Consider the following 13,346-nt stretch of genomic DNA (forward strand, 5'->3'; position numbering starts at 1 on the left):
TAACTGTTTTTTGGAATCAAATAACAGCCGAATGATAACAGACGTTTATATAATTTCATAACATATAATCAGCAATGATTTAGCATTCTCTTTCCATTTATATATAGTACTATACAAACTGCTCGTGATACTGTTACTTATCTAAAGCAGTAAAAATGCTTACCACAGGTTTTTATTTTTTACTTATTTATATACATTATCCTTTTTTTTCTAATAATCAATTAATTTTAGATGAAATAGTATTACCTGATCAAGGAGATAACATAATCAGAACTAAAGATGAAAATTTTCAAGTAGATCCTAAAGGAATTGGATATGAACTTTTTGTAGCTTTAAAAAGCCACAAAGGGAAACTTGCTTTAATCGAAGCCGACACTGGAAAAGAAGAAAGTTACGATGATCTTTTAAAAAAATCAATAAGAATTGCTTGCCATTTAAAAAAGATGGGTATAACCCATAATGATATTATCGTACCTTGTACCACAAACCACCTAAATTCAAGTGCTGTATTTCATGCTATATTATTTTCTGGTGCAAAATCTGCGGGAATGGATCCGTTTGCGCCAGATGCTGATCGTACAAAACAATTACAACTTGTTAAACCAAAATTAATCTTTACCATACAAGAAAGTATTGAACCGCTTGAAAAAATAATAAAATCTATTGGTCTTAACACTAAAATTGTTGTATTTGGAAAAACTGATAAACACACTTCATTTGATGAGTTTTTAATCCCTTTACCGGAAGAAGAAAAATCATTTTTGCCATACGAAACTAATGATGTTCAAGAAACCGCTTTAATCGTTTTTAGCAGTGGCACAACAGGATTACCAAAAGCAACACGCGTTACCCATTACTCAGCTATGTGTATCTTTGGAAAAGGGTAACGATTTCTTTTCTTAACAAACAATCAATAACAATTTTTTCTCCGTTTTTAAGGATCAATTGGCCTCGACAAACATATTTATCATACAGCTCATTTGTTTGGGCTTCCCAGATCTTTCAAACACTTTCATCGTCTTGCTTGGGGGGTATTAAAATTCAAGCTAGTGGATTTGAGCCCGAAAAAACACTTAGATATTTGGAAAAATATAAAGTAAATTTTTATTTATCATAATTGTAAATTAAAAATCTTTTTTATTTAGGTAACATTTCTTTTTTTGGCACCACAAGACGTAATATCGTTAATTAAACACGGAGTACCAAAAGATTTAGAATTGCCACATTTAAAATTCTTCTTCCCAGTCGGTGGAGGGTTATCAATAGAAACTATTGAAAAGCTACGAAAAATGTTTCCCATGTGCATAATATACATAACATACGGTCAAACTGAACTTTGGAATGCAAGTCTTCAACTCGATTTATCACCAAAGGGTTTAGAAATTTTTGCAAGGAAACCAGGTAGTTGTGGGAGACCAGCTAAAGGATCAACTTATAAGGTTTAAATCATCTAAATCTTAATCAACCATTTATTTTTAATTTTCATTAACATGTATTTTAGGTTGTTGATTTAGATACTGGAAAACCTTTAGGCCCAAATCAACCTGGCGAATTATACGTAAAATCAAAAACGAATACACCTGGTTATTATGGCGAAGATAAATTCGACCGCTACGACGACGATGGCTTTTTAAAAACGGGTGATATCCTTTATTACGACGAAGACAAATGGTTCTATTTCGTTGAACGTCACAAAGAAATGTTAAGATACAAAATGATTGCAATTGCACCATCAGAACTTGAAGGTATTCTGATACAACATCCCTCGGTTAAATTAGCTGCTGTTATTGGAAAACCTACCGATGAAGGCGATCTGGCAACAGCGGTTATTGTTAAAAAAATTGATAACGTTACTGCTGAAGAACTTGAAGCTTTGGTTGCTGCGAAAGTCGATGAACGAAAGAAGTTGAGAGGGGGTGTTTTATTTGTCGATGAAAATGAAATTCCTATGACACCAACTGGTAAAGTTAGTAGGAGACTTTTGAAACAATATATTTTAAAGAAAATTGAAGAGCAATAAAAAAATCTTAAAATTAAATTAAATAAAAACATATTCTCACTAAATTCTTCAAATTTTCCCCGTTGATTAATTTCCTGGCATTCTATTCCTATGTATCTTCTTTCAGTACTCTCTGTATTTGAGTTGCCCATTGTTGGTCATGCTATATCAAGCAATATTAACTGGTTATCCTTTTTTTCCTACATGATGAATGTAATTTCTGCCGAGGAATTTGAATCCACAAAAAAATCTCCGGGCAGCTTAAGCGACTGGCCATGCAATAGTTCTGCAGAAAAGCAACTAAAATCTTCTTTTAGAGAGCACCGAAGTCCTAAAAGAGTATTGGAAAGATTGTTATTGCATAAATTACCAGCACCGCGAGCAATAGTGGCTGTTTTGAGAATTCTGTGAAATCTCTCCGAAATACCATTACTATAAAGTAGTGAAATTTGTGGACGCACAATTCTCCACGACGTCGTACTTTGATATACCCTGCAGCATTATCTCCAGTTTTCATTAGGTATGTTTTGGTTCAAGAGTTCTGTATTTCCAAACAGTTCTGAACCTTTCTGCGCATACATATTGCATATTATACGTATGCGTGAAAAGGATTAGAACAGTTCGGAACTACAGAATTCTTGAACCAGAACATGCTTATTGTTTCTTTGAATTATGTATGCCACATTATCCAACTTGGAGGTTGAAGGCGCAGAAATTGAAAGAAATTGAAACCACGTACTCTGATGAATCGTAAATATCTACACCAAATAACTTGCAATTTGTTTGATTGAGTGCGCTTATCACTCAATCAAGCATTTCATGATTTATTACGTCAACTTGCATATCAATAGCGCAATCTTGTGGCACTTTTTCAACTTCGACGTCAGGCAGCATTGTTGCAATTTCATTGTCTTATCATCAATTTCATGATTATCAGATGGCAAATCTTGTATTCCACCGACAGATTCTTTATCAATATCTTCGTACACTTCGGGTGGATTATTAAAAATTACAATTATTTCGTTAAGATCAAGATCTTCATCAATTGCTTCAAGTTTTTTCTGACTTAAAGATCCTTTAGATCATATTGACACTTTTCCTCACTTATTATAACTTATAACTAACAGAATCATGACATATTGAGTTGCAGAGTAAAACAAAAGTTATAATGTTATATGTACAAGAGCTTCAAAAATGTCAAAATAACAATAAACAAATATCACTTCTTCTTTTTTGGCACACTAAGCTCTACTAATATGTACCCCCGGATGTAATGTTAAAAATATGTAATGCCAAAGTAATTCAGAAGCCATCAGAATATATACATCTATAGAAATCTATAGATACGAATACAAAATATGTAAAGAAATTTAAAAAAGTCAATATAAATTTGTTTTTTTAATTATTACAATTAAAAAGTCGAGAACACTTTTAAGATAAGAATTTTGATACTATTACATATTGTTCTTTTACATAAAAAAAGATAAGATTAGTTTATAAAGTTGAACATAATGTGCAATTTGTAAATTATTGCTGTGTAACTTCACGCTTTGTGGTTCAAAAATTCGTCAAAAATGTCTATAGAAGGTAAGTCGATATACTTGGATTACTTTTAAAAATAAAAATAATTTTAAACTAACTTGTAGATATTATTGAACCAAGTAATGGAGATAACATAATTAGAACCAAAGAATGGGTGCCATACGTTAATCCCAATGGTGTAGCTCATGAAATTTATGCAGGATTAAAAAAGAACAAAAATAAATGTGCACAAATTGATGCCGTATCAGGAGTTTCTGAAACGTTTCATGCTGTTCTTGAAAGATCAGTAAGAGTTGCGTGCCACTTGAAAAAAATGGGAGTAACACCTAAAGATATTTTAACTCCGTGCACTACCAATCACTTAAACACAAGCGTGATTTTATACGCAATCTTCTTTACTGGTGCTAAACCAGCTTCACTTGATCCTGGAGCACCCGAAGAAGACAAACTGAAGCAACTACAATTAGTTAAACCCAAATACATATTTGCCACTCCAGAATGTGTGCCTAAATTAGAAATTATAATAGAAAAACTCAGTTTAGATACTAAAATTGTCGTTTTTGGCGAAACAAGCAAGCACATTTTTTTCGATGATTTGTTGACACCTTTACCTGAAGAAGAGAAGAATTTTAAAGTTTACACCACCAACAATGTTTTTGATACCGCCATGATTGTTTTTAGCAGTGGTACAACTGGTTCACCAAAAGGAATTTGTATAACTCATTATCAAATATTAGCTATTTTGTCTAATCAAAAGTAAGTTTTATTATTATTTATTTCAATTTTTGTTTGTCATTACAATTTATGACACTCAAATCTGCCTCAATATCGTTTTTTCCAATTACGATTCATATATAATTTTATTCAAAATATATTCCTTAAATCAAAAACGACTTAATAAACACTTGCATCGTTGAAATGCATCAAATTCATATCTTATCTCATCTCATACCATGTCATCGTCTGATTCCATCTTTCATTGATACTAATATCTTACAAACAAGTCTGAAAAAGAAGGGCTACAGAGATTATTATCGATGACAAAAAAATTTTTGAACAAATTTCGTAAGGATTTTCGCGTTTAATTTTATCATTAATCTTTGAAACAGACTTTCTGGAATTTTTGACCTTATTCGTTCACAAAAGCGGATATTAAAAACCTATTACTTAGTACTTCACCATTCACAGGAATTAGTATTTTCCCAAAGTGTTTATAAAAGTGTCCTCTTTTCAATGAATCAACCCGTTTTGAAAAATAACTTTTAGTTTTTGAGAAAACAATATTTGAAGTTTTGATAAAATTTTCGATGTTGTAATTCTCATCGATAATTTTCAAAATTCACTATTAAATTAATTTCTTGAAGAATCCTTGTGGAAATATCACCAATGATTAATTAAAGTATCCTCTTTTTAATGCAAAAAGCCGTTTTGAAAAATCACTTTTAGTTTTTGAGAAAAAAATTTTTGAAATAATCGACAATTTTTGCAAATTTTACAATTTTCGCCGATTAAGTTTTAAAAATTCGTAAAAAATCCAGTTCTTGGAATATGAGTATGAAAATTTCCCAAAATGCTAATAAAAGTGTCCTCTTTCCAATGAATCAACCCGTTTTGAAAAATAACTTTTAGTTTTTGAGAAATAAATTTTTAAAGTAATCGACAATTTTTTCGAATTTTACAATTTTCGCCGAATAAGTTTTAAAAATTAGTATAAAATCCAGTTCTTGGAATATAAGTATGAGAATTTCCCAAAGTGTTTATAAAAGTGTCCTCTATTCAATGGATCAACCCGTTTTGAAAAATAACTTTTAGTTTTTGAGAAAACAATATTTGAAGTTTCGATAAAATTTTCTATGTTGTAATTTTCATCGATAATTTTCAAAATTCGCTATTAAATTAATTTCTTGAAGGATTCTTGTGGAAATATCACCAATTATTAATTAAAGTATCCTCTTTTTAATGCAATAAACCGTTTTGAAAAATCACTTTTAGTTCTTGAGAAATAAATTTTTGAAATGATCGACAATTTTTTCGAATTTTGCAATTATTTTTTGCCGATTAAATTTTAAAAATTCGCATAAAATTCAGTTCTTGGAATATGAGTATGAAAATTTCCCAAAGTGTTAATAAAAGTGTCCTCTTTCCAATGAATCAACCCGTTTTGAAAAATAACTTTTAGTTTTTGAGAAAACAATATTTGAAGTTTTGATAAAATTTCCGATTTTGGAATTTTGATTGAAAATTTTCAAAATTAATAAATAAATTAATAATTAATAAATAGATATGCCAGATAACCGGATATCCGGTTTCGCAAAATCACTATCCGTTCCATCATTAATATTTGGTATATAAATTAAGATACCTTTAATTCAACTTTTAAGATACTTATTTTAGCTACTAAAATTAACATTGAATAATTATTTACAGGAGACCGTTGCAAAAGCCTGACGAAGAATTACCAGTAACAATGTCGTATGCCTCTTTGGTTTGGACTTCAGGAATTATGTTATCAGTTATGAGCCCCGTAATTCCACAAACAAAACTGTTATGTTCCAACTTTGAAGTAGAAAAAACTTGGACATATCTTGAAAAGTACAAAGTGTCCGTAACGTTTTTTGCGCCTCAAGATTTCTTAGCTTTAGTTAGATCAGATAAACCATCCGGATTGGAATTGCCATCATTGAAAATGATCGCACCAGCAGGTGGGGCAGTTTCGTTAGAAACATTAACCAAGGCGAAAATTATGTTTCCAACTACCCTCGTTTTCCAAGCTTATAGTCAAACGGAATTATGGGGATTCGGACTCATTCCTTTATATACTCCCGAAGGATTTGGTGAATTAGCAAGAAAACCAACGTCAACAGGAAAACCAATGAAAGGGGGTATTTATAAAGTCGTTGATCCTGAAACAGAGGAAGTTCTTGGACCAAACAAACCTGGAGAATTACGCATAAAAACAAAAATGATTATGAATGGTTATTACAAAACCGGTTGCCGCGATAGATTTGATTCTGAAGGTTTCCTAAAAACCGGTGATATAATGTACTATGATGAAGATTACACGTTTTTCTTCGTTGAACGTCAAAAAGAAATGTTAAGGTATAAAATGTGCGCAGTTGCACCAACGGAACTCGAAGCAATTATCGTTCAACATCCCTCGGTTGAAGTAGCTGTAGTTTTAGGACTTCCCAGCGATGAAGGCGACATCATCACTGCTGTTGTAGTAAAATCTAACGATAATGTTACCGCTGAAGAACTAGAACAATTAGTTGCAAGTCAAGTTGATGATAGAAAACGATTAAGAGGTGGTGTTAAATTTATTAGTAAAGAAGAAATCCCTTTTACACCATCTGGAAAAATTAAAAGAAGACTTCTTCGTCAATATATAATGGAAAAAAATTAAAAATTAATTATTACACTAAAATGTGGTTGTTTGTAAAGATGTATAATCATTGCTAACTAAATAAGATTGTTATTTAGTAATTTATTCTTTTTTTTAATTATTTTTATTATAATATATCAATAAAAGCGACAATTTGTTTTAAATTTTTTGTTAATCGCAAAATGTAAAGAACATATTATGTAACCTTTAATCCTTCAAACAATTATAACTGTAATCTCTATCATAACTGTTTTTTGGAATCAAATAACGGCCGAATGATAACAGACGTTTATATAATTTCATAACATATAATCAGTAATGATTTAGCATTCTTTTTCCATTTATATACTGTACTATACAAACTGCTCGTGATACTGTTACTTATCTAAAGCAGTAAAAATGCTTACCACAGGTTTTTATTTTTTACTTATTTATATATATTATCCTTTTTTTCTAATAATCAATTAATTTTAGATGAAATAGTATTACCTGACCAAGGAGATAACATAATCAGAACTAAAGATGACAATTTTCAAGTAGATCCTAAAGGAATTGGACATGAACTTTTTGTAGCTTTAAAAAGCCACAAAGGGAAACTTGCTTTAATCGAAGCCGACACTGGAAAAGAAGAAAGTTATGATGATCTTTTAAAAAAATCAATAAGAATTGCTTGCCATTTAAAAAAGATGGGTATAACCCATAATGATATTATCGTACCTTGTACCACAAACCACCTAAATTCAAGTGCTGTATTTCATGCTATATCATTTTCTGGTGCAAAATCTGCAGGAATGGATCCGTTTGCGCCAGATGCTGATCGCACAAAACAATTACAACTTGTTAAACCAAAATTAATCTTTACCATACCAGAAAGTATTGAACCGCTTGAAAAAATTATAAAATCTATTGGTCTTAACACTAAAATTGTTGTATTTGGAAAAACTGATAAACACACTTCATTTGATGAGTTTTTAATCCCTTTACCGGAAGAAGAAAAATCATTTTTGCCATACGAAACTAATGATGTTCAAGAAACCGCTTTAATCGTTTTTAGCAGTGGCACAACAGGATTACCAAAAGCAACATGTGTTACCCATTACGCAGCTATGTGTATCTTTGGAAAAGGGTAACGATTTCTTTTCTTAACACACAATAATAATTTCTTTTTCGTTTTTAAGGATGGATTGGCCTCGACAAACTTATTTATCATACAGCTCATTTGTTTGGGCTTCCCAGATCGTTCAAGCACTTTCATCGTCTTGCTTGGGGGGTATTAAAATTCAAGCCAGTGGATTTGAGCCCGAAAAAACACTTAGATATTTCGAAAAATATAAAGTAAACAATTTTTATTTATCATAATTATAAATTAAAAATCTTTTTTATTTAGGTAACATTTTGTTTTTTGGCACCACAAGACGTAATATCGTTAATTAAACACGGAATACCAAAAGATTTGGAATTGCCACATTTAAAATTCTTTTGCCCAGTCGGTGGAGGGTTATCAATAGAAACTATTGAAAAACTACGAAAAATGTTTCCGATGTCCTTAATTTACATAACATACGGACAAACTGAACTTTGGAATGCAAGTCTTCAACCCGATTTATCCCCAAAGGGTTTAGAACTTTTTGCAAGGAAACCAGGTAGTTGTGGGAGACCAGCTAAAGGATCAACTTATAAGGTTAAATCATCTAAATCATTTATTTTTTATTTTCATTAACATGTATTTTAGGTTGTTGATTTAGATACTGGAAAACGTTTAGGCCCAAATCAACCTGGCGAATTATACGTAAAATCAAAAACGAATACACCTGGTTATTATGGCGAAGATAAATTCGACCGCTACGACGACGATGGCTTTTTAAAAACAGGTGATATCCTTTATTACGACGAAGACAAATGGTTCTATTTCGTTGAACGTCACAAAGAAATGTTAAGATACAAAATGATTGCAATTGCACCATCAGAACTTGAAGGTATTCTGATACAACATCCCTCGGTTAAATTAGCTGCTGTTATTGGAAAACCTACCGATGAAGGCGATCTCGCAACAGCGGTTATTGTTAAAAAAAATGATAACGTTACTGCTGAAGAACTTGAAGCTTTGGTTGCTGCGAAAGTCGATGAACGAAAGAAATTGAGAGGGGGTGTTTTATTTGTCGATGAAAATGAAATTCCTATGACACCAACTGGTAAAGTTAGTAGGAGACTTTTGAAACAATATATTTTAAAGAAAATTGAAGGGCAATAAAAAAATCTTAAAATTAAATTAAATAAAAACATATTCTCACTAAATTCTTCAAAATTTCCCCGTTGATTAATTTCCTGGCATTCTATTCCTATGTATCTTCTTTCAGTACTCTCTGTATTTGAGTTGCCCATTGTTGGTCCTGATATATCAAGCAATATTAACTGGTTATCCTTTTTTTCCTACATGATGAATGTAATTTCTGCCGAGGAATTTGAATCCACAAAAAAATCTCCGAGCAGATTAAGCGGCTGGCCATGCAATAGTTCTGCAGAAAAGGAACTAAAATCTTCTTTTAGAGAGCACCGAAGTCCTAAAAGAGTATTGGAAAGATTGTTATTGCATAAATTACCAGCACCGCGAGCAATAATGGCTGTTTTGAGAATTCTGTAAAATCTCTCCGAAATACCATTACTATAAAGTAGTGATGGAACGGATAGTGATTTTGCGAAAAGCCATATCTATCCGGCCATTATGGTTATAATTTCTGGCACATTTCTGAAAATACCCTACATTGAAACATTATTGCGATATTTGAATAAAAATTAAATTAATAAGAAAGCTGACAAGATGAACTTTTTTGATGGTGATTTAACTAACGAAGCAACTCTAAAAAGAGGATACTTTAATTAATAATCGGCGATATTTCCACAAGGATCTGCCACGGCTAATTTTTGATACTTCAAGAAAAATCAATTTGTAAAACAATAAACTTCTTTTATTAGTAATTATTGACCGAGGTTGGTGTCAATTTGAGCCGAAATAATTATTTCTTAAATCTAATCTAACCTTACAACTAACGAGATGCGAAACGAATATAAAATAAGATAAATTTCTATAATTACGACTTCAAAATGGCGATCCTTTCACGTTTAGAAACGGCGTGACTTGATTCCCCAATAACAGGATCTTTTCCAAACTTGAAGTCGATTTATTCCCCTCGATGGTTTCCAATCACGATTAAATTGACAATTCACACGACTATAATTACAAAAATAATAATGTGCTTACCCGAGACAACGGGGTGTTCAAATCAAACAAAAACAAAGGAGCAATCGGAATTAACGAAAAAAAAATAGATACTATTCTTCAATCTCTATGGATTCGTTCCTAATTAAACTATCCGTGCACCAATTATCCAATTTGTTTAAAGACGCCAAATGGAAATCTCTTCCAATTTTACTTCTAGGAACGTCCAGGCTGCTTTTCAGTCAGAGACTAAAACTTCTTTCCTCCCACAAGTTGAACGATCAAAAAAAAAAACCCGTTATCTCGCCGAAAAATATAAATCCCGTAAACACATGTTGAATGTCGATCAACTCTTAAAAATAATCATCGAGGGAAATCGCGAAAAAAATAAAACAATAAAATTTAAAAAAATACCTCATCAGTTATAATATAACGATAATAAATAAAACTAAGAAAATAAACCGTAATAGATCCTTCAACAAATTAATTTTATAACGAATTTTGAAAGTTATCGATGAAAATTAAAAAACTCGAAAATTTTATCAATACTTCAAATATTGTTTTCTCAAAAACTAAAAGTTATTTTTCAAAACGGGTTGATTCATTGAAAAGAGGACACTTTTATTAACACTTTGGGAAATTTTCATACTCATATTCCAAGAAATGGATTTTATACGAATTTTCAAAACTTAATCGGCGAAAATTGCAAAATTCCATAAAATTGTCGATTACTTCAAAAATTTATTTCTCAAAAACTAAAAGTGATTTTTCAAAACGGCTTTTTGCATTAAAAAGAGCATACTTTAATTAATAATCGGCAATATTTCCACAAGGATCCTTCAAGAAATTAATTTAATAGCGAATTTTGAAAATTATCTATGAAAATTACAACATCGAAAATTTTATCAAATTTTCAAATATTGTTTTCTCAAAAACTAAAAGTTATTTTTCAATACGGGTTGGTTCATAGGAAAGAGGACAATCTTATTAACACTTTGAGAAATTTTCATACTGATATTCCAAGAAATGGATTTTATACGAATTTTTAAAACTTAATTGGCGAAAATTGCAAAATTCGAAAAAATTGTCGATTACTTCAAAAATTTATTTCTTAAGAACTAAAAGTGATTTTTCAAAACGGCTTGTTGCATTAGAAAGAGGATACTTTAATTAATAATTGGTGATATTTCCACAAGGATCCTTCAAGAAATTAATTTTATAACAAATTTTGAAAGTTATCGATGAAAATTACAACATCGAAAATTTTATCAAATTTTCAAATATTGTTTTCTCAAAAACTAAAAATTATTTTTCAAGACGGGTTGGTTCATAGGAAAGAGGACACCCTTATTAACACTTTGAGAAATTTGCATACTCATATTCCAAGAAATGGATTTTATACGAATTTTCAAAACTTAATCGGCGAAAATTGCAAAATTCGATAAAATTGTCGATTATTTTAAAAATTTGTTTCTCAAGAACTAAAAGTGATTTTTCAAAACGGCTTTTTGCATTAAAAAGAGGATACTTTAATTAATAATTGGTGATATTTCCACAAGGATCCTTCAAGAAATTAATTTAATAGCGAATTTTGAAAATTATCGATGAAAATTACAACATCAAAAATTTTATCAAATTTTCAAATATTGTTTTCTCAAAAACTAAAAATTATTTTTCAAGACGGGTTTGTTCATAGGAAAGAGGACATTCTTATTAACACTTTGGGAAATTTTCATACTCATATTCCAAGAAATGGATTTTATACGAATTTTTAAAACTTAATCGGCGAAAATTGCAAAATTCTAAAAAATTGTGGATTAATCAAAAATTTATTTCTCAAGAACTAAAAGTGATTTTTCAAAACGTCTTTTTGCATAAAAAACAAAATACTATGATTAATAATTGGTGATATTTCCACAAGGATCCTTCAACAAATTAATTTTATAACAAATTTTGAAAGTTATCGATGAAAATTACATCGAAAATTTTATCAAAATTTCAAATATTGTTTTCTCAAAAACTAAAAGTTATTTTTCAAAACGGGTTTATTCATTGAAAAGAGGACACTTTTATTAACACTTTGGGAAATTTTTATACTCATATTCCAAGAAATGGATTTTATACGAATTTTTAAAACTTAATTGGCAAAAATTGCAAAATTCGAAAAAATTCTCAATTACTTCAAAAATTTATTTCTTAAGAACTAAAAGTGATTTTTCAAAACGGCTTTTTGCATTAAAAAGAGGATACTTTAATTAATAATTGGTGATATTTCCACAAGGATCCTTCAAGAAATTAATTTAATAGCGAATTTTGAAAATTATCGATGAAAATTACAACATCGAAAATTTTATCAAATCTTGAAATATTGTTTTCTCAAAAACTAAAAGTTATTTTTCAAAACGAGTTTATTCATTGAAAAGAGGACACTTTTATTAACACTTTGGGAAATTTTCATACTCATATTCCAAGAAATGGAATTTTTAAAACTTCATCGGCGTAAATTGCAAAATTCGAAAAAATTGTCGATTATTTTAAAAATTTGTTTCTCAAGAACTAAAAGTGATTTTTCAAAAATGCTTTTTGCGTTAAAAAGAGGATACTTTAATTAATAATTGGTGATATTTCCACAAGGATCCTTGTAGAAATTAATTTAATAGCGAATTTTGAAAATTATCGATGAAAATTACAACATCGAAAATTTTATCAAATTTTCAAATATTGTTTTCTCAAAAACTAAAAATTATTTTTCAAGACGGGTTGGTTCATAGGAAAGAAGACACTCTTATTAACACTTTGAGAAATTTGCATACTCATATTCCAAGAAATGGATTTTATACGAATTTTCAAAACTTAATCGGCGAAAATTGCAAAATTCGATAAAATTGTCGATTACTTCAAAAATTTATTTCTCAAGAACTAAAAGTAATTTTTCAAAACGGCTTGTTGCATTAAAAAGAGCATACTTTAATTAATAATCGGCAATATTTCCACAAGGATCCTTCAAGAAATTAATTTAATAGCGAATTTTGAAAATTATCTATGAAAATTACAACATCGAAAATTTTATCAAATTTTCAAATATTATTTTCTCAAAAACTAAAAGTTATTTTTCAAGACGGGTTGGTTCATAGGAAAGAGGACACTCTTATTAACACTTTGAGAAATTTTCATACTCATATTCCAAGAAATGGATTTTATACGAA

The 13,346-nt window shown here is 30.0% G+C and overlaps 3 protein-coding genes across 3 annotated transcripts; all 3 read left to right on the forward strand.

The window, feature by feature from the left end:
* Nucleotides 1-61: 61 nt before the first annotated feature.
* On the forward strand, nucleotides 62-2,339 carry LOC111419547 (luciferin 4-monooxygenase-like). Its single transcript, XM_023052377.2, has 5 exons — nucleotides 62-168; nucleotides 232-883; nucleotides 940-1,096; nucleotides 1,146-1,439; nucleotides 1,502-2,339. The coding sequence occupies exons 1-5, from the start codon at nucleotides 156-158 to the stop codon at nucleotides 2,018-2,020; spliced, it is 1,635 nt and encodes a 544-aa protein (XP_022908145.2). The 5' UTR covers nucleotides 62-155; the 3' UTR covers nucleotides 2,021-2,339.
* A 1,144-nt stretch (nucleotides 2,340-3,483) lies between these two features.
* On the forward strand, nucleotides 3,484-7,081 carry LOC139430099 (luciferin 4-monooxygenase-like). The gene is made up of 3 exons (XM_071196741.1): nucleotides 3,484-3,586; nucleotides 3,646-4,297; nucleotides 5,969-7,081. The coding sequence occupies exons 1-3, from the start codon at nucleotides 3,574-3,576 to the stop codon at nucleotides 6,942-6,944; spliced, it is 1,641 nt and encodes a 546-aa protein (XP_071052842.1). The 5' UTR covers nucleotides 3,484-3,573; the 3' UTR covers nucleotides 6,945-7,081.
* Nucleotides 7,082-7,259: 178 nt separating this feature from the next.
* On the forward strand, nucleotides 7,260-9,200 carry LOC139430101 (luciferin 4-monooxygenase-like). Its single transcript, XM_071196742.1, has 5 exons — nucleotides 7,260-7,335; nucleotides 7,398-8,049; nucleotides 8,102-8,258; nucleotides 8,311-8,604; nucleotides 8,656-9,200. Exons 1-5 carry the CDS (start codon nucleotides 7,323-7,325, stop codon nucleotides 9,172-9,174), a joined length of 1,635 nt encoding a protein of 544 aa, XP_071052843.1. The 5' UTR covers nucleotides 7,260-7,322; the 3' UTR covers nucleotides 9,175-9,200.
* The last annotated feature ends 4,146 nt before the right edge of the window (nucleotides 9,201-13,346 follow it).

This window comes from Onthophagus taurus, chromosome 6, assembly GCF_036711975.1.
Source record: "Onthophagus taurus isolate NC chromosome 6, IU_Otau_3.0, whole genome shotgun sequence".
NCBI classification, from domain to species: domain Eukaryota; kingdom Metazoa; phylum Arthropoda; class Insecta; order Coleoptera; family Scarabaeidae; genus Onthophagus; species Onthophagus taurus.